Source organism: Erythrolamprus reginae, chromosome Z, assembly GCF_031021105.1.
Source record: "Erythrolamprus reginae isolate rEryReg1 chromosome Z, rEryReg1.hap1, whole genome shotgun sequence".
Classification (NCBI taxonomy): domain Eukaryota; kingdom Metazoa; phylum Chordata; class Lepidosauria; order Squamata; family Dipsadidae; genus Erythrolamprus; species Erythrolamprus reginae.
The window spans coordinates 56,114,507-56,136,101 of NC_091963.1; the positions used below are offsets into that span (position 1 = coordinate 56,114,507).

At 46.9% G+C, this 21,595-nt stretch overlaps 1 protein-coding gene across 5 annotated transcripts in view; it reads left to right on the forward strand.

Annotated features, from left to right (window-relative positions):
- The window catches only part of ANO10 (anoctamin 10), a 154,431-nt gene that overhangs the window by 22,709 nt on the left and 110,127 nt on the right, over positions 1-21,595 (forward strand). For 3 of the 5 annotated variants that reach the window (XM_070730115.1, XM_070730118.1, XM_070730117.1), the window contains exons 4-6: positions 14,366-14,560; positions 14,996-15,130; positions 21,068-21,187. In XM_070730115.1, coding sequence (XP_070586216.1) covers positions 14,366-14,560; positions 14,996-15,130; positions 21,068-21,187 — 450 coding nt within the window. Of the gene's footprint in view, positions 1-11,410; positions 11,582-14,365; positions 14,561-14,995; positions 15,131-21,067; positions 21,188-21,595 lie in introns of those variants that run through there. The other 2 variants (XM_070730116.1, XM_070730119.1) reach the window with 2 other exon arrangements.

Here is a 21,595-nt window from a genome sequence, read left to right on the forward strand (position 1 = left end):
ACTAGAATATTAACTCTGGAGGGTTTTGGCCTCCAGACCGGCTGGCATACATTTCTTGGTAGTGATAAATATAAAAAACATAATACATAAGGAAAAACATAATAGATAACTGGATCCAAATCAAAAAACAATTTTATCAAGCAATTCCAAAATGGATCTCTCCATTTGAGGCCATAACATACCCAACACTCTGGACAAAAGATAGGATAATCACATATCAACAATTATTATTATTTATTAGATTTGTATGCCGCCCTTCTCCATAGTCTCGGGGCAGCTCACAACAATGATAAAAACAATACATGGTAACAAATCTAATAATTAAAATCTAAAATAACAATTTTACATTAAAAAGTCTCAAAAGAAAAAACCCCAATACATAAAATACATACACACAGTCATATCATGTACAAAACTACATAGGCAAGGGGGGATGTCTCAGTTCCCCCAAGCCTGACGGCAGAGGTGGGTTTTAAGGAGTTTACGAAAGGCAAGGAGGGTGGGGGCAGTCCTAATATCTGGGGGGAATTGATTCCAGAGGGTCGGAGCCACCACAGAGAAGGCTCTTCCCCTGGGTCCCGCCAGATGACATTGTTTAGTCGACGGGACCCGGAGAAGACCAACTCTGTGGGACCTAACTGGCCACTGGGATTTGTGCGGCAGAAGGCGGTCTCGCAGATATCCTGGTCCGGTGCCATGAAGGGCTTTTATAGGTCATAACCAACACTTTGAATTGTGACGGGAAACTGATCTGCAACCAATGCAGAGTGCGGAGAGTTGGAGTAACATGGGCATACTTAGGAAAGCCCATGATTGCTCGCGCAGCTGCATTCTGCACGATCTGAAGTTTCCAAACACTTTTCAAAGGTAGCCCCATGTAGAGAGCGTTACAATAGTCGAACCTTGAGGTGATGAGGGCATGAGTGACTGTGAACAATGACTCCCGGTCCAGATAGGGCCACAACTGGTGCACCAGGCGAATCTGGGCAAACGCCCCCCTCACCACAGCTGAAAGATGTTTCTCTAATGTGAGCTGTGGATCGAGAAGGACGCCCAAGTTGCGGACCCTCTCTGAGGGGATCAATAATTCCCCCCCTCAGGGTAATGGATGGACAGATGGAGTTGTCCTTGGGAGGCAAAACCCACAGCCACTCCGTCTTATCAGGATTGAGTTTGAGTCTGTTGACACCCATCCAGGCCCCAACAGCCTCCAGACACTGGCACATCACTTCCACTGCTTCATTGACTGGACATGGGGTGGATGTAAAGCTGGGTATCATCCGCATACTGATGATACCTCACCCCATGCCCTTGGATGATCTCACCCAGTGGTTTCATGTAGATATTAAATAACGGGTAATGGACCGACCCTTGAGGCACCCCACAAGGGAGAGACCTCGGGGTCGACCTCTGACCCCCCCACTAACACCGACTACGACTGACTGGAGAGTGCCTCCCACTCCCAACCCCTCCAGCTGGCACAGAAGGATACCATGGTTGATGGTATCAAAAGCCGCTGAGAGGTCGAGGAGCACCATGACAGAGGATAAACCCCTGTCCCAGGCCCACCAGAGATCATCCATCAACGCGACCAAAACAGCTTCCGTGCTGTAACCGGGCCTGAAACCTGACTGTTGAGGACCTAGATAATCGGCTTCTTCCAAGGACTGCTGGAGCTGGAGCGCCACTACCTTCTAAACAACCTTCCACATAAAGGGAAGGTTGGAGACTGGGTGATAGTTATTAAGTACGGCTGGATCCAGGGAAGGCTTCCTGAGGAGGGGCGCACAAGTGCCTTCTTGTAGGAAGCCAGCCAGTAAGGACCCCTTCCCAAAGAAGCATTGACAATCTCCTCGACCCAGCTCCGTGTCACCTCCCTGCTGGCCGAAACCAGCCAGGAAGGACACGGATCCAGTAAACAGGTGGCGGAACTCACAGCTCCAATGGCCTTATCCACTTCATCAGGTGTCACCAGATCAAACTCTTCCCAGACAGATGGACAAGTACGGGCCCCAGTCACCTCGACTGACTCATTGTCAGTTGACTCTGTTTTCCAATTGGAGACGAGGTCCGCTTGGATCCGATCGATTTTATCAGTGAAAAATGTGTTAAAATCCTCGGCACTACTCTGCAAGGGCTCCCCAACTCCCCCCTGGTTAAGGAGGGAGCGGGTCACCATAAACAGAGCAGCCGGGCGCGATTCCACTGATACAATCAAGGCGGCATGATACACGCATCTGGCCACCTTGAACGCCACTTTGTAAGTCTTAATATGAGCTCTTACAAGTGTTCGATCGGATTCTGACTTACAATTCCTCCATCGCTTCTCTAGATGTCTCTTCTGGCGTTTCAACCCCCGGAGCTCCTTGTTGAACCATGGAGCTCTACGGGGTCTAGTGCCGCGGAGAGGTCGCAATGGCGCAATCCAGTCAAGAGCCTCCGCTGCAGCCTTGTTCTAGGCCTCAGCAAGATACTCTTCCGAACTGTGTACAGTGGTCCCTCGAGTTTCGCGATCTCGATCTTCGCGAAACGCTATATCGCGATTTTTCAGCAATTGTGACCATCTCGATCTTCGCGAACGCTATATCGCGATTTTTCCCACCCGATGAGGTCACTCTCTTCCTTCCTTTCTCATCTTTCTTTCTCTCTCTCTTTCTCTATGTTGCTTCTTCCTCTCTCACACTCTCTTCCTCCCTCTCTCATCTCTCTTTCCTTCTCTCTCTTTCTCTCCCCTCTTGCTCTCGAGTGGCCGCCTAGCAGCTGATCTGCTCGGCAGCGCAGCAGCAGCGAGGAGCCGAAGATCTTCGGCTCCTTGCTGGTGCTGCGCTGCCGAGCAGATCAGCTGCTAGGCGGCTGAAGGAACCTTCCCTGGGTCTTCCCCGCCGCCTCGGATCCCGCTGATGCCCGCCCGCCGTTTGCCGCTTGCCCCGTTCGCCCGCCGCTCGCCTCGTTCGCCCGACGCTCCCCTCGTTCGCCCGCCGCTCGCCTCGTACGCCCGCCGCTCGCCTCGTTCGCCCGACGCTCCCCTCGTTCACCCGCCGCTCCCCTCGTTCACCCGCATCGTTCGCTCGCCTCGTTCACCCGCCTCGTTCGCCCGCCCCGTTCACCCGCCCCGTTCACCCGCCTCGTTCGCCGGCCTCGTTCCCCCGCCTCATTCGCTCGCATCGTTCACCCGCCTCGTTCGCTCGCCCCGTTTGCTCGCCCCCGTTCCCCCGCCTCGTTCACTCGCCCCGTTCACCCGCCTCGTTTCCCCGCCTCGTTCGCTCGCCTCATTCCCCCGCCTCGTTCCCCCGCCTCGTTCGCCCGCCTCGTTCCCCCGCCTCGTTCGCTCGCCTGGTTCGCTCGCCCCGTTCCCCCGCCTCATTTCCCCGCCTCGTTCGCCGGCCTCGTTCCCCCGCCTCATTCGCTCGCATCGTTCACCCGCCTCGTTCGCTCGCCCCGTTTGCTCGCCCCGTTCCCCCGCCTCGTTCACCTCGCCCCGTTCACCCGCCTCGTTTCCCCGCCTCGTTCGCTCGCCTCATTCCCCCGCCTCGTTCCCCCGCCTCGTTCGCCCGCTTCGTTCCCCCGCCTCGTTCCCCCCGCCTCGTTCGCTCGCCTGGTTCGCTCGCCCCGTTCCCCCGCCTCATTCACCCGCCTCGTTCCCCCGCCGCGTTCACCCGCCTCGTTTCCCCGCCTCGTTCCCCCGCCTCGTTCGCCCGCTTCGTTCCCCCGCCTCGTTCGCTCGCCCCGTTCCCCCGCCTCGTTCCCCCGCCTCGTTCACTCGCCCCGTTCACCCGCCTCGTTTCCCCGCCTCGTTCGCTCGCCTCGTTCGCTCGCCCCGTTCCCTCGCCTCGTTCGCTCGCCCCGTTCACCCGCCTCATTTCCCCGCCTCGTTCACCCGCCCCGTTCCCCCGCCCCGTTCCCCCGCCTCGTTCGCTCGCCCCGTTCCCCCACCTCGTTCACCCGCCTCGTTTCCCCGCCTCGTTCGCTCGCCTCGTTCACTCGCCCCGTTCCCCCGCCTCGTTCACACCGCCTCGTTCACCCGCCTCGTTCACTCGCCCCGTTCACCCGCCTCGTTTCCCCGCCTCGTTCGCTCGCCTCATTCCCCCGCCTCGTTCCCCCGCCTCGTTCGCTCGCCCCGTTCCCCCGCCTCGTTTCCCCGCCTCGTTCGCTCGCCCCGTTCCCCCGCCTCGTTTCCCCGCCTCGTTCGCTCGCCCCGTTCACCCGCCGCTGTCGGGACACCCCCCACCACAGCACTTTGAATCCCGCCGCTTCTGCTGGATACGTGCGATGGGGGGGCGAGCTGCCACAGCCCTGGCTTCCGCGCCGCTGGTCCCACCCACCGCCCGCCAAAGACGCCCAGCGAGAAAGAGGCCTCCGAGCCGGACTTGTTGCTTCTGCCTGCCAAGAGAGCCGGGCGTAGGCAGCAGCCGAGAAAAGTCGGCGCGGAGGTCTCTTTCTCGCTGGGCGTCTTTGGCTGAGGCTGCTTTCTTTTTTCCGGGGGGGGAGGGAGAGAGAGCTTCTCCCCGCCACCTCTCCTCCGCCGGAGCTCTGCCGCGTGCGCCCCTTCGCAGCCCCCTCGCTCCTTGTTCTGACAGCCCCCCCCCACCGCAGCACTTTGAATCCCGCCGCTTCTGCTGGATACGGGCGTTTCACTTTCCCTCCCAGGCAAAAAGGTGCCGGCATTCTGGGATGATGGGGCCGGACTTCCCAGGCGGAAGGCGTGCCCCTCTCCCCGGCATCTTTTTGCCTGAGAGGGAAGGTGAAATGCCCCGCGTAGCAGCTGCTACGAGCGGCGTTTCACTTTCCCTCCCAGGCAAAAAGATCCGGCCCCATCATCCCAGAATGCCGGCATCTTTTTGCCTGGGAGGGAAGGTGAAATGCCACTCGTAGCAGCTGCTACGAGCGGCGTTTCACTTTCCCTCCCAGGCAAAAAGATACCGGCATTCTGGGATGATGGGGCCGGACTTCCCAGGCGGAAGGCGTGCCCCTCTCCCCGGCATCTTTTTGCCTGGGAGGGAAGGTGAAATGCCCCGCGTAGCAGCTGCTATGAGCGGCGTTTCACTTTCCCTCCCAGGCAAAAAGATTCCAGCATTCTGGGATGATGGGGCCGGACTTCCCAGGCGGAAGGCGTGCCCCTCTCCCCGGCATCTTTTTGCCTGGGAGGGAAGGTGAAATGCCCCGCGTAGCAGCTGCTACGAGCGGTGTTTCACTTTCCCTCCCAGGCAAAAAGATCCGGCCCCATCATCCCAGAATGCCGGCATCTTTTTGCCTGGGAGGGAAGGTGAAATGCCCCTCGTAGCAGCTGCTCCGCTTCTCAGCTGGGAAGCGGAGCTGGCAATGGCGGACGGCGCGCGCGAGCGCGGGGATACCCCAGCTCTGCTTCCCAGCTGAGAAGCGGAGCTAGGGTGTCCGCAAGCGCGCGCGCGCTTTCGGGACACCCCCATCTCTGCTTCTCAGCTGGGAAGCGGAGCTGGCAATGGCAGACGGCGCGCGCGAGCGCGGGGATACCCCAGCTCTGCTTCCCAGCTGAGAAGCGGAGCTAGGGTGTCCGCAAGCGTGCGCGCGCTTCGGGACACCCCCCCGCTCCGCTTCTCAGCTGGGAAGCGGAGCTGGCAATGGCGGGCGAAGGGCGGGTGGCAGTGGAAGTAAAAACACCATCTGCGCATGCGCAGATGGTGTTTTTACTTCCGCACCGCTACTTCGCGAAAAATCGATCATCGCGAGGGGTCCTGGAACGGAACCCTCGCGATGATCGAGGGATCACTGTACGAGTGTATCTAGAATAACCCCAAGCGCCCTCTGAAAGCCCTCTGGATCCATCAGGCGTCTGGGGCGGAACCTCCTAATTGGTTCCTCCTCCCTGTGGGGAAGGATTGGAGCCAGGAAGTTAAGCCGCAGTAGAAAATGATCTGACCATGACCAAGGGAACACTTCTAAGCCCCTTAGTCTCAGATCATTATTCAATTGCTCAGAGAGGGATACCATGTCGGGTGCATGCCCCCCCTCATGAGTCGGACCCTATACTACTTGGGTCAGGTCCATGGCTGTCATGGTGGCCATGAACTCCTGTGCTAGTCCAGAGGTTTCACCGAGCGACGGCAGGTTAAAGTCCCCCAAGACAATAAGTCTGGGGAACCCCACCGCTAGCCTGGCTACCTCCTCGAGCAGCACAGGCAGGGCTGTTGACACACAGCTGGGAGGCAGGTACATGAGTAATAAGCCCACCTGAACCCCTAAGTCCAACTTCACCAGGAGGGACTCGCAAACCGCAATCTATGGAGCAACGAAAATATGGAGGCAAATGCTCTCCCTGGCTATAATAGCCACTTCTCCCCCCTTCCCTGGGGTCGGGGCTGATGCCATATCTGAAACCTGGCTGGGCAAATTTCACAGAGAGGAACTCCTCCCTCCGGGCCCAGCCAGGTTTCGGTTACACAAGCCAGGTCTCGGTCACACAAGCCAGGTCGGCCTCCTCATCCAGGATCAAATCCCGGATGAGGAGAGCAGCCTGAGCCCAGGGCCAGAATTACACTCATCACCAGTGCCTTGAGTTGAGCTCATGGAGCGATCCCTCCTTCCCCTGGAACGGCTAGCTCCATGACCCCCGCCATATCTGCCTCTCCCCAGCAAGACTGGGATATTTTGACCCTCTGCCACCCCAGAGATAAGTGCTCCCTCCTCTCCTGCCTCTCCAGCGTCAGGTGTGCCAAGAATTTCATTCATATCGTATTCTTCCACTTCATACATATTATAATCCCACCCACCCATCCACCATCCCCCTCCCATTCACACCATTCCATTCATTCCAATAGTTATAGACGTCCATTGTTAGGTGACCCTAATAATTAATTTAAAATGCAAATTAATTAAAACATTAATAAAATAGTCCATTCACTCATAACGTATATAAGTTAACCCCTTGAATTAGTTAAAAAGAATTAATATACATCCATCCCAATTATCTGTCAATTAAAATCCCCAGATAATTTAGCTAAAAACAATAAACATAAAATTTTGGCTATAAAATATATGAAATATACAAAAAATATATAGTATATAAAATATATAAAATAGGGTATCAGTTATTAATTAATAGTTCTTCGTCATAAGTCAGCTAGAAATTACTGAAAACAATGAAATACTATCCAAACAGACTCTAGCGAGCAAAGGAATAAATTTGGATTGGATTGGATAAATTACTTGCAAATTAATTCAAAATTTAATGAGGATAAAAGAAATTTTGGCTTTCAAACACATAATGAGTTGGACAGTGTTCTTTTAGGATCAGACGTTAAAATTATAGTGAAGATATATAGTATATTGTTTGAACATCTAATGGTAGAGGAACAAGTAAAGCCAACTATAATAGCATGGGCCCAAAATTTTGGTTATCTGATAAATCTAAATGAATGGGGAAAATATTGGAACCAAAATTATAAGTTAACACTGGCAATCCCTTATAAAGAAGTAGTACAAGATGTACTACCATTGGCACCTTCCCCCTTCATGCATTGCTAAGATGTTTCCAAAATTTTCACTGAAATGTTGGAAGTGCAAGAAAAAAGTTGGCATTTACTATCATGCCTGATGGACGTGCAATCTAGCGAAAAATATTGGAAAAGAATTAAATTACACTTAGAACAAATTACAAAACAAAACATCCACTTAAAGCCAGAACTGTTTTTACTAGGAATCTGTAAGCAAAAAATTCAGAAAAGAGGACAAATATCTGATTTTACATATTTTGACAGCAGCCAAAATGTTATACGCTCAACATTGGAAGAAAGATACAATCCCAACCACCTTAAATTTTATAAATAAAGTACATGAGTGTGCAGAATTGACCAAGATGACCTATGAACTCCAAGACAGAGACAAAACAGACTTTTAAAATGCATGGGATCGATGGTATAATTGGTTAAAAAAATATAAATACATTAAAAAGAAAAAGAATGAACAAATAATTTAAAATTCTATACAACTTACTCCCAAAAGAAAAATCATTATATTTCAGATAAGAGGAATAGTAAACCCCTCGGTAGATGACTTTCTGACAGTTGCAAAATGTAAATATAGCAAAAACATCTAGAAATTCTTGATAGTACCCAATTTGGAAAATCGCAACTAGCGGTTAATAGTTGACAAATTTGTTGTTTATGTCTATATGAATTGTTTTGTCAGTCTTTGTTTGTCTTGATATTATTGTCAACCTCCCTACGGTTCTACATCCTTTATATGCTTCGGTTGCCATGAGAAAAGGGAGGGGTGGATTTTGGTATATTGGAAGGGGAAAAGTGCAGGAGGCTCTGTTAAGTTTTGTTTTTCCTACACAGAGTGGGATAGCTTTCGTTTTCCTGAAAAGCAGGTGACCAGGAGGAGTCCGTTAGAAGTTGCATTACATCAGTGTGATGTGGGTTTGGAGATGCGTCCACCTGAACTGTCATGGACAATAGAGATTGGCTACTCTCCAAAGAGGGGGGGGGAAATAGGGGTTTTGATATATGCTTGTATCGCGCCTTTTTCTCAGTTTCTGCTTTACTTCCGTTGCTTTCAATTCTGACTTTAGATAAATTCACTTTTGAAGTTTGAAATGGACTCCAAGTTTTATTTTTCTTAAGTTCCTATTGAAGCAGCTGACATTAAGCAGAAACTACATTGAACAGTCACTCCCGGAGATTTCTTCTCTACTGGGGACTGAGCAGAGATGTCCCATCAGGAGAGAGAAGGGGAGCAATTGGAGGAAGATACCAGCTTACAAAGCCCTCCCCCTCCCATACTCCAAAAAGAGGAAGATTTGGGCCAAAGCGGAGATGACCAGCTTCAAGCCAAGCAGTCACGGAGGCCTCCTAGATGGTCCATGGGTGTCGGAGTAAGTCGCATATTTGAGGATGAATCTCTTTTTTGTGATGCAAATGTGACCCACCGTAAGAAACAAAGAAAGGAATGGGGTGAGGTCAGCCAGGAGGGGCTCCTGTTAGCTGAATTGGTTTCAGGCCTCAGAGACACCCTACAATTAGTGGAGGGAAAGAGCCATCGAATCCAAGCAGACCCGAAAAGTGAAGAGGAAGGGGATGATGAGGGTGCAGCAGAGTTTTCAGGCCAGAGGGCCCAGCAAAGAGCAGCAGCCCAAACCCCCCTACCAGTGCAGGCTCAGACCCCCCCCACCAGTGCAACGACAACAGGGCGGAGGGGAGGCTCGCAGGCGAAGAGCTCCACACACCCCTCCTTTAGTGCAAATATATAATGGCTTGGCAGGAGATTTAAGGCATTTCTTAGCCCAAGTAAACCAGTACATGGAAGATTACGAAGGGGAATTCTCTAACGACCTGGCCCAGGTGAGAGTGGTGACCCGAGCTCTTGAGAGAAAAGCGGTTGATTGGATGGTATCGCTTCACGAGCAGAGGGACCCCTCCCTGAGGAATTTTAATGAGTTTATGACAGCCCTCAGAGCACGGTTTGAGGATCCTCTAGTGGAGAGGAAAGCCAGAACCAAAATAAAAAACCTGAAGCAGGGCAGGAGGTCTGTGAGTGAGTACACTCAAGAATTTCATGAGCTGATGGCCTATGTGAGCATGTACCCAATGGGACTTCTTATGAACTATTACATGGATGGCTTAAATGATGAGGTTTACCAGCATTGCAAAGTGAGAACAACGCCTAGAAATCTCAGCAGGTGGTTTCATCTGGCGGCGGAGGTGGAGATTGACCTTCTGAGAAAAGCTCCCCTTCGGGAGGGAAAAGCACCAGATCGGGGCTGGAGAAACCTAGGCCCACAGCTTGTTTCCAGTGTGGGAAGGAAGGTCATCGCGCAGCAGAGTGCCTGGTGAAACCTGTGCTAAGGGTGACTCCTACTGGTGGGAAGAAAATAAAGCAGTGCACCAAGAAAATCCCAGATGCTGGACGACTGGGAAAGGAGACCATAGTGGTCGCCCCCCCCAAAAGGGGAGGAGCTGGCCCGTCTACTCGTCGAGGACAGCGAGCCTGAGGAAACTGTTTCGGTAAGTGCCCCCGGATGTGTATACATTCTCATCACCCTACGGAACCCACAGGGGGGGGGGGAGGGGAACCATGTCAGTCCTTTTGGATTCAGGTTGTACCAGGAACCTCATGTCTCCTCAGGTAGCGTAAAATTTGGGCCTTAAGTTACGAGCCTTGAGGGACCCCATCTCCTTTACCCAACTGGATGGGTCGATGGCTGGTGGAAGGCCTGCCACGCATGAGAATGAGACTTTGACCATGACAACGGGGTCCCATCAGGAGACTATACAATTTATTGTGGGACCCTTGACAGACAATGCCATTATTCTAGGATTACCATGGTTGCAAAAATGGAACCCCGAGGTTAATTGGCACACTGGAGCCGTAACTGTCACTTACAAAAGGAAAAACGAACTGGGGTTTGTTTTAGCAGAATGGGGCTGGAGAGACTCTCCTGCCATGGAAAAAGTCGAAGGAGAGGAGAAAATCTCTAGAGAATATTGGGACCTCAAAGGGGTTTTCAGTGAGAAGGAGGCAGATAAATTACCACCCCACCGGGCCACAGACTGCAGCATTGAGATACTGCCCGGGGTAAAACTGCCGAAACCAAAGATGTACTCCTTAACCCCTAGAGAATTGGGGGAGCTGCTTAGGTTCATTGACAAAAATCTAGTAAGGTGGTTCATCCAACCAGCCAAGCCACAAATGGCAGCCCCCATTCTCTTTTGGGAGAAGAAAGACAGGACTTTGCGAATGGTGGTGGACTACCGCAACCTGAACACCATTTGCATGCATAATTTGTACCCCCTGCCACTCATGAAGGACATATTGGCCTACCTGTCCAAGGGGAAAATTTTCACCAAGTTGGATTTATGTGAGGCTTACTATAGAGTTCGTATCAAGGAAGGGGATGAATGGAAAACAGCTTTCAACACTCCCCTGGGTTGTTTCCAGTACCGGGTGCTCCCTTTCAGCCTACAGGGGACACCAGGGGTGTTCATGCAATTAATCAATGAGTTGTTGTATGATCATTTATATAAAGGACTCTTGATCTACCTAGATGACATTTTAATATTTTCAGATCAGCACATGGCTCTAGTCAGGGATGTTTTAAAGAACCTCAAAGCGGCAGAGTTGTACGCAAAGCTATCTAAGTGCGAGTTTCACCAGACTAAAATTGACTACTTGGGCTATCGCATCTCGCACCAAGGGGTGGAGATAGATCTGGAGAAAGTGAGGACAGTTCTAAAATGGGAGGCCCCACACACCAGGAAGCAATTGCAGAGTTTGGGGGGGTTTGCCAACTTTTACCAACAGTTTATTCCAGCATTCTCCCAAATAGCCTTGCCTATCACAAACCTGTTGAAAACGAAAGGAGAAGGCAAGCCTAAACCGAGCGGACCACTGCAGTGGACCATGTAATGTCAAGCAGCTTTTGAGAAACTAAAGAGACTGTTTGCTGTGAGCCCTTCCTCAAACACCCAGACTTGGAATGTCCTTTTGTAGTCCAAGTCGACAGAAGCGATGTGGCAGTGGGAGCGGTCCTGCTGCAAGGAGATGAGGAACAGGGGTTTCGGCCCTGTGCATACACTTCTAGGAAACTTTCTGACACTGAACGCAGGTGGGTTGTATGGGAGAAAGAAGCATTTGCAGTGCGGTGGGCCCTACTGTCCTGGAGACATTTCCTAGAGGGAGCAAAACAGCCATTTGAGGTTTGGGCTGATCACAAAAATGTAGAGGCTTTGAACACCCCCCCCCACACCCCCGGAAATTGTCCACTAAGCAAGCTAGATGGGCACAGCATTTTGGACGTTTCAACTTCTCGCTGCGCTACATACCTGGGGGGAAGAATTTTATAGCAGACACCCTTTCCAGGTTGCCTCAGTATAATAGTGGTAGGCCGGAGATAGTTCAATCGGTCATTCCAGAGCAGCAATGGGCGTGCCTGGCAGTAACCAGGGAACAGATCTCAAAGACTGTCAGTCTTGGTGAAGATTTGGCAATGGAATTACAAAAAGCTTTAGAAACTGATGAATGGTTCTTGGCTCATCGAACGGACTGTACCCAATGGGATGGACTAGCTAGGATAGGATCCAGAGTGTATGTCCCAGCCTCTATGAGAACTGTAATATTGGAAAGGGGCCACGACTCAAAAATGGCAGGACACTTTGCGTTCCTGAAAAGTCTGCACTTGCTGAGGAAGCAATTTTGGTGGCCTTCCATGAAAAAGGAAATTGAGACTTATGTGGCCAGCAGTGAAACAACCCCTGGGTCGATCACAAGAACTGTTACAAAATGTGGCGAGACCTGGGGCACCTTGGAAGGAGATTTCTATGGACTTTATTGTGGACAGATTCATTTTGTAGCTTGCCCCAAAGTCCCCACTTCCAGGGCCTTAGCGAGGCTTTTCATACAGCATGTGTACCATCTTCATGGAGTTTCCAAACGGGTCATTTCAGACCGAGGGGTTCAATTCATCTCAGATTTTTGGAAGGAATTTTTAAGCCTGTCGGTTATCAAGCAGGGGTTAAGCTCCCCCATCATCCACAAACTAAAGGGGCGTGTGAATGGTCCAACTCCGTGCTGGAGCAATACCTCCAGTGTTATTTAAATTACCAACAGGATAATTGGAGTGAGCTTTTGGCGTTCGTAGAGGTGGCATATAACAATTCGGTACATAGTAGCACAGGTTTTACCCCGTTTAAATTGGTTAATGAACAGGATTTTGTGCCTATCCCAGGGTTATCATAGGATGAGCTTAACATCCTACCTTAAAGGAATGGGTAACCCAGTTAAAGGCAAATTGGCCAGTTGCTTGCAAAGCGCTTGATGAAGCCCACAATGTCCATAAGGTACAGGCCGACAAAAAGAGAAGTCTGGCAGTGGATTACAAAGTAGGGGACTAAGTTTTCTTGTCCACAAAGTTCTTAAAGACCACTCAAAAGTCAAAGAAACTGGGTGCAAAATATGTGGGTCCTTTCCCTATTATGCAAGTGGTGAATCCAGTAGCTATGAAATAGGAGCTACCGAAAATGTTGCGGAAAATTCACCCAGTGCTTCATGTCAGTCTGCTTAAACTGGAACACACCTCGGACTTGCGGCCTGCTCAAGCCGCCCCTCCACCATCTTTGCTTATTGAAGGAGAGCAGCATTTTGAAGTTAAGGAAGTGCTTGATTCTAGGAAGCACAGAGGGAAGCTTCAGTATCTAGTGTCATGGAAACTAGTGTCATGGAATCATTTCCCAGCATCCCATTTAGAGTGGGTTGATGAAAAACACATGAGAGCACAGAGAGTAATTGATCGTTTTAGAGCAAAGTACCCAGAGAAACAGTAATGTATAACTGTATACTTGATTGTTGTCTTTTCTTTTCTCTTTTAGGACTAACGTCCCTGTTCTGGGGGGTCCAAATGTCAACCTCGCTATGGTTCTACATCCTTTCTACGCTTCGGTTGTCATGAGAAATGGGCGGGGTGGTTTTGGTGTATTGGGAGGGGAAGAGTGCAGGAGGCCCTGTTAAGTTTTGTTTTTCCTACACAGAGTGGGATAGCTTTCATTTTCCTGAAAAGCAGATGACCAGGAGGAGTTTTTAAAAAGTTGGGGTTGACCCTTAGTAACCACATAGTTAGGTTTTCTCAATGACAATCTATCCTTATCTTGATCTTTCAGGTCCTTCAGTGATGTACTTAGTGCCACTGTAATGAACCATTTTATTAAATATATTAAATATAATTTTCTTATTAAACTATATTGGTATACAAAATTGAAATAGTAGATATTTCAAGATTAATTATAAATATTTTGGTTTATTTTCTTTAAAATGTTTAAAATGTATGTTATAAATAGAGCTATGAACTGTTTTGTGTATTCAGAATAGCTTTGTTTTGATTTTAAAATATTTTTCATAATATTTGAAGCTGGCTTTTTAAATTATTTTTGTGTTTGAACAGTTTATATCAAACTTTTTGCATAAAAGTTTTGATAATCAGGACCCTTTATTTATTTGTTGGTTTTGATTTTATTTTACTTTCATATGAGTATTAAAATAGACTAATTTATTAATTTAGGTATAATTTAATTGAAAATGATTAGGAAATATTCTATTCTCCATACCGAGGAGTGGGTCCAGCAGTTACATGGGTCTGCTTGCTGTCCTATCCAATCAGGACCGGGCCTTCAGCCTTCCCCTCTGGATCTACTCATTTCTAACCTTCCTTAATTCAGCCTTGTCTTTAAGAATTTCAACACAGAAATGACACAATAAATGAAATCACTGCGTAATTGGTTTAATTTTACCCAAACAAATTTTGTGAATAGCTGTCATTCCCATGTTTATGATTTAGCATAACCTGTAAACATAATACACACAGTTCATAATAATTTATATTTGTTTTCCTTTTTTGAAGGAGCCCAACTTTTAGTTAAACCATTGGTGGAGGGAGGAAAAGAGATTGATGGAAACAAGAACGTATATCTTGTTGGAGCATCTAATTTAAGGCTGCTTCTAGGAGCTGAAAATGTAGGGTTGGTTAAAGAATGTAATGATAATACAATGAGAACATTTACATATACATCTAGAAAAAATTTTAAAGATTTTTCAGGTAAAAAAACAGTTAATTGTGAAATCATTTGACATTTCTTGCTCTCTAGGAATCACAGTATTAACCATTTCAGGAGATATTGTGAAAAAAATAAGCATAATGTTATTAGATAAATTTTGCTTAGAATTCCAGCATTCTATTGATGTCTGACCTTCTGAATATAGAATGTAAAATTGCTTGAATATTTTGCTTAGACTTAAGTTTTCTGTGATTATAAAAGTTACATATTTTTTAAACTTTGTAATCTGTATTTATAATAAATATACAGTATCTTCTTTAATAATTAACAGTTTTAGGAAAGTGGAGACTCTTCTCATGGGATATTGGAAACCGTATTTCTGAATATATTATATTACATATAGGATTTTAGACTCCTTGTGCTATTACTTTTGTTTGAAACTTGTCAAAATAAGAATCTAATTTTCTTTTTTTTAGAGGATAATCATGATTTTCTTACAATGGCAGAATGTCAATACATCATCAAACATGAACTTGAAAATTTAAGAGCTAAAAATGAAAAGTTGATCCCTGGCTATCCTCAGGCAAAGCTTTATCCAGGAAAGTCAATTAGTGAGTAATTTGTTAATTTTGCATTGCATGTAATTATATTTAAAAATTAGAATATAAAAACTTTGGCTCTTTAAGACCATTGAATAATGTTGCTATGGTAAATACTGTCTGCACAACTCCCATTGCTTCAGTTATTTATTTATTGATCATTGCACAGTTAACCAGATGTTCTGATTCGGTTTGGCATTTTTATCTACCGTATATACTCGAGTATAAGCCGACCCGAGTATAAGCCGAGGCACCAATTTTTGCCACAAAAACTGGGAAAACGTATTGACCCGAGTATAAGCCGAGGTTAGAAAATGCAGTGGCTACTGGTAACTTATAAAAATGGAAAACAATAAAATTACATTAATTGAGACATGTTTTAGAATATTTATTTTAAAGAAAACCAGTAAACTAGCTCTGTAAATTTAAAAGAGGGTAAACAAATTAACAATATTAACAATAAATTAAAAAGTAAAAAAAGTAGCTCGATCAGGAACAAAGCTAAAACCTAAGAGTTAAAATCCTTCAAAACTGGATTCCTTCTCATCATTAATTGGATTTACATTATTGTTCTGTTTTTATATATGCTGTGAGCCACCCTGAGTCCTTGGAGAGGGATTGCATACAAATCCAATTAAATAAACAAACAAACAAACAAACAAACAAATAAATAAGTGTATCCAAAGAAGAGCTTCAGCATTAGCTGCTGTGAGGTTATCAGCATAGAAAACCAAATAGATAGATAGATAGATAGATAGATAGATAGATAGATAGATAGATAGATAGATAGATAGATAGATATAGATAGAAAGATAGACAGACAGACAGACAGACAGACAGAAAAATAGATAGATAGATAGATAGATAGATAGATAGATAGAAATAGATACAGATAGATAGATAGATAGATAGATAGATAGATAGAAAGAAAAATAGATAGATAGAAAAATAGATAGATAGAAAGATAGAAAAATAGATAGATAGAAATAGATACAGATAGATAGATGATAGATAGATAGATAGATAGATAGATAGATAGATACAGATAGATATAGATAGAAAGATAGACAGACAGACAGATAGAAAAATAGATAGATAGATAGAAATAGATACAGATAGATAGATAGATAGATAGAAAAATAGTTAGATAGAAAAATAGATAGATAGAAAGATAGACAGATAGAAAAAGAATTCCTGTCTAACTCTGCCTCATAACACATTATTAGATCCTATCCAAGCAAGGACAGCAACTACCACAAAATACCAATGCAGAGAGAGCAAGGAATAGTTACTCACCATTGCTTTTTTCCCCTCTCGGTTGGAGCAAATGGCTGCCTCTGCTTGAGCTAGGGAGAGGAACTACGGCGTGCGAGAGGGGACAAAAGCTGGTGCCTCCTCGCTCTGGCTCAAGCAATGGCGCCCTCGTGTGGTGACTTTGTCAATGACCCGAGTATAAGCCGAGGCTTATACTCGAGTATATACGGTACTTATCAAGTTCTTACCAGGGACTTGGGATAGGGAGATGTGGATGTTTGATGGTGCTAGAGATATTGTTGCAGGATGGAAGCTGTTCCCTATTAAGCTGCCTTTTGCAATTCACTGATGGAGAATTTGTCAATATCAATGGTATTCAATTGGTGCTCCAGTTGGTTTGGGATTGCACCCAAGGCCCCTATTACTATTGGTAGTATCTTTGCTTGCTTTTGCCACAGTAGTTCTATTTCTGTTTGTAGGTCTTCGTAATTAGTTTTCTTCTCCAGTTTTTTCTCTTCCAATTTGCTGTCTTCAGGCATTGCCACATCCACTATCCAGACTTTTTTGTCTTATTGACAATTGTTAAGGCTGGGTGTTATGTGGCAGGTGCCTATCGGTTTGAATTCTGAAATCCCAGAGCAATTTCACTTTATTTTCTATGTCTTTCCCTACTTTATGGTCCCACTAATTCTTGCTTGCAGGCAAATGATACTTGTCGTAGATCTTCCAATGCATTATTAATCCTCTGATTGGCTAGTGGCCAAGTGTCGCCTGCATCCAAAACGCTAGGTGAAAGTGCTTTTGAGACCCGTTCGGCAAAAGGGCCAAGGAGAAAAGGCAGCAACCAATGGCTGGGGGCGGAAGGCTGGGGACAGAACAGGCTCGGCAAAGTGGAGGAGGCTAAATGCCCTAGACCCAAAAACAGCCCCCGAACTGAACTCAACATGAATAAAAACACAATAAGGGACCACCTGTGGGAGCTCGAGTACAAATCGCCAGGACCAGACAGACTATACCCCAGAGTCCTAAAGGAACTGGCAGACACCATTGCAGAACCACTACTTGTTATCTACTAAAAATCCTGGAACACAGGAGAACTACCGGAAAATTGGAAACGAGCCGATATAGTCCCCATCCACAAAAAAGGAAAGAAGACAGACCCATGCAACTACAGGCCAATCAGTCTGACTTCTATACCTGGAAAAATACTGGGAAAAATAATCAAAAAACAGCTTTGCCACTACCTTGAAACAAACAAAATAATAACTAAGAGCCAACATGGATTTGTGAGAAACAAATCATGCCAAACCAACCTCATATCATTTTTCAACACCATAACCAAATCAGTGGACAAACACAATGCAGTACACCTAATATATTTGGACTTCAGTAAAGCTTTTGATAAAGTAGATCACAATCTAATCAACAAATTAAAAAAGAGGGATAGATTATAACACATGCAGATGGATAAACTGTTGGCTGACCAACCGTACCCAATGCGTTGTCCTCAACGGCTCCAAGTCCACATGGAAAGCGGTAGGCAGTGGGGTACCCCAGGATTCAGTCCTGAGCCCTGTGCTCTTCAACATTTTCATTAATGACCTAGATCAGTGTTTCCCAACCGATGTGCCGTGGCACACTGGTGTGCCGCGAGACATGGTCAGGTATGCCGCGAAGAAATAAGCTCAGCTTCTGGTCTCGCAACTTTTTGCGAAGAGAAAAAAGTTGTGAGACCGGAAGCTGAGCTTGCTTCTTTGCGCCTTCCAAGTTTTCCAGCAGCTGTGGCGCCCCGCTCGGCTGGAGCTTCCCTGTCAGCAGGTGACCTTTGGGGCTTGGTGGGAGGGCGGTGGCAGTGGGAGGGCGGCGGCAGCGGCAGCGGGCAGGAGCCATGCCGTGGGGTGGTGGCAGGGTGGTCCCTCTCTCTCTCCCCCTCTCTTGCTTTCTCTTTCTCTCCCCCCCCTCTCCCTCTCTCTTTCTCCCAGTAGCCGTGGGGCGACGTCAGGGTGATCAGCTGTGAGGCGGAGCTATGGAACAGAGGAACAGAGGCACCGACGGTGGTGGCTGGAAATGCTGGAATTGCGTGGCTGGCACTTGCCTGCTGGCTGGACCAGGACAGAGGCTCAAGCCCCACGTCCATGCCCAGCGCAACGCCAGAAATGTGCGGCGTCTAGCCACCGCCGTCTGTGCCTCCGTTCTGGAGCTCCGCTTCACAGCTGATCACCCTGCCGTCGCCCCACGGCTACTGGGAGAAAGAGAGAGGGAGAGAGGGGGGAGAGAAAGAGAAAGCAAGAGAGGGAGAGAGAGAAAGAGAGAGGAAGAGAGGGGGGGAGAGAAAGAGAGAGAAAGATATAGCAAGAGAGGGAGAGAGAGAAAGAGAAGGGGAGAGGGGGGAGAGAAAGAGAGAGAAAGAGATAGCAAGAGAGGTAGAGAGAGAAGGAGAGAGGGAGAGAGGGGGGAGAGAAAGAGATAGCGAGAGAGAGAGGGAGAGGGGGGAGAGAGAGAAAGAGATAGCAAGAGAGGGAGAGAGGGGGGAGAGAAAGAAGGAGAGAGAGGGGGTAGAGAAAGAGAGAAAGCAAAAGAGAGAGAGAGAAAGAGAGATAGCAAGAGAGAGGGAGAGAGGGGGGAGAGAAAGAGAGAAAGCAAAAGAGAGAGAGAGAAAGAGAGAGAAAGAGAGAGGGAGAGAGAGGGGAAGAGAGAAAGAGAGAAAGACAGCAAGAGAGAGAAAGTAAGAGAGAGAGAGAAAGAGGGGGGAAGGAGGGTGAGGGAAAGACAGAGAGAGGGAAGGAGGGCAAAAAAGAGAGGAAGGAAGGGAGAAACAAAGAGAGATGGAGAGAGGGGAAAGAAAGAGGAGGGAAGGGAGAGAGAGAGAGAAAGAGGGAGAGAGAAAAATAGAGCGAAAGGGAGGAAGAGAGATATTTTTTGTCCAAACTTTTTTTTACACACACACATCCGCCCCCCCGCCCCCGCTCAATGTTCCCCAGGATTTTGTAAATGTGAATAATGTGCCGCGGCTCAAAAAAGGTTGGGAAACACTGACCTAGATGATGGAATAGAGGAGGAACTAATCAAGTTTTCAGACAACACCAAGCCGGCGGGGTAGAGGATAGGCTCACCCTAGAGGATAGGTTCAAAATGCAGGAAGACCTAGAGAGATTAATACTGTGGGCACAAACTAACAAAATGATGTTCAACGTTGAGAAAAGCAAAGTCCTTCACCTAGGTAAAAAAACCCTAGACACGCATACAGACTAGGAAGAACTCCACTTAGCAGTAGTGACCGTGAGAGAGATCTCAGAGTCTTGGTGGATAGCCAACTAAACATGAGCCAGCAATGTGCAGCAACGGCTTAAAGTGCCAACACAATCTGAAGCTGCATCAACCGGGGGATACAGTCCAAGACCAGGGAGGTATTAATACCACTCTATAGTGCCCTGGTAAGACCACGCCTGAAGTATTGCATCCAGTTCTGGTCACCATACTTCAAAAGAGTCATAGAAACTCTACAGAAGGTGCAGAAAAGAACTACCATAATGGTTAGGGGACTAGAAACCAAGACTTACAAAGAGAGATTCCTAGTACTGGATATGGATAGCTAAGAGAAAAGAAGGGCCAGGTATACATAAAAGAGGAGCCAATAGCAGTATACAGATACTTGAGTGGTTGCCACAGAGAGGAGGAGGGCACACTATTTTCCAGGGCACCAGAGGGCCAGACAAGAAACAACGGTTGGAGGCTGACCAAAGAGAGATTCAACTTGGGAATAAGGAAGAACTTCCTGATGGTCAGAACGATCAACTGATGGAATGGCCTGCTAGCGTAAGTTGTGAACGCCCCAACTTGACATTTTCAAGAAGAGATTGGACTGCCATCTGGCTGGGGAGGTGTAGGGTTTCCTGCTTGAGCAGGGAGTTGGACTTGATGACCTTTGGAGTCCCTTTCTAAATAAATAAATAAATAATCAAACTGCAAGCCGCATGCCCCACCCAAGTCCCACTGCCCAACCTTTGGCTAAGGACTTAACTTTGCAAGCCATGCAGGCTGCAACTGAAAGGTAAGGTCAACAGTTTTTGCCTGCAGAAACGTTTTGGAGGCGGGAGAGGTTAAAAAAAAAAGGACACACGGCCCCAGGAGCTTAAAAAGTAGGCAAAAATAGTCCATTTTTGGCCAAAAAATGGGCCATTTTTGTCTAGTTTTGGCTTGCTGAATCCTGTTAGAGATGGGGGAGGTGAAAAATGGGGCACATATATGCCCCAGAATGATGAAAACAGGCAAAAATGGCCCCATTTTTAAAGTTTGAAGATCCCTGGTCTAGATTCTCAGAAAGTATTGTGTTCTAGAGAAGCAAAAGGGAAGATTAAATAGTTTGTATGGAAGAGTTAAAACAGTTTTCCTGACATGTCACTGACAACTGTAACTGGCATTTTCAGAGGCAAAGTGAGGCCGCTAAATGGACTGAGTGGGCGCCTATCTTTATAAACACATGTCTAATACCTGATTGGTCTTTCTGAACTACACAGAGTACAGTGGTGAGGCTTCTAGACCACAATCGCTAAACCCTGAAGCCCAACACTAACCAATAGGTACCATCTATATATTACTAGTGAAATGTTATATGTACTCTTGTATGAGATTGGGAAAATAGGCTTTGATTATAAATAAGATATCAGAACTTAACAATTTTTTTATTTATTTCAGTGCGAAGGCTAACAACTAATGGCATTCTACTTCAGGTTTTTCCACTTCATGACCCAGACCATTTAAAAAAACTTGGGCAGATATGGTATGAACAACTGAAAATTAGATACCAACCTTTAGGTGAGTTGACATTACTGATTCTGCAAAAGAACAAACTCAGATTTGCATATGTAATTATTAGGGGCATAAGACTACATGTTAAATGCAAATTCAAGCCCATATATGCCCTGTGTGCAAGAAGAAATATCATAAATACTGACTTATATGATTTGATTCTTTTCTGATATTACATATGAATATAGGTGCATTTTTCTGTATTTTTTAGTGTAATGAATTAATACATTCACAGAGGGAAGTGGATTTTTTGCTACAAATATTAAATAGTGAGAAAATATTTGAAATTGTATATACCTTATAATTGAGATACACACCAGAGACAGAGCAATATGACTTTGTAAATTGTACCCATATTTCCATTTTGGGAGATGAGGGCTTGTCTTGTCTTGGTTTGATTGATAGGTTAGGGAA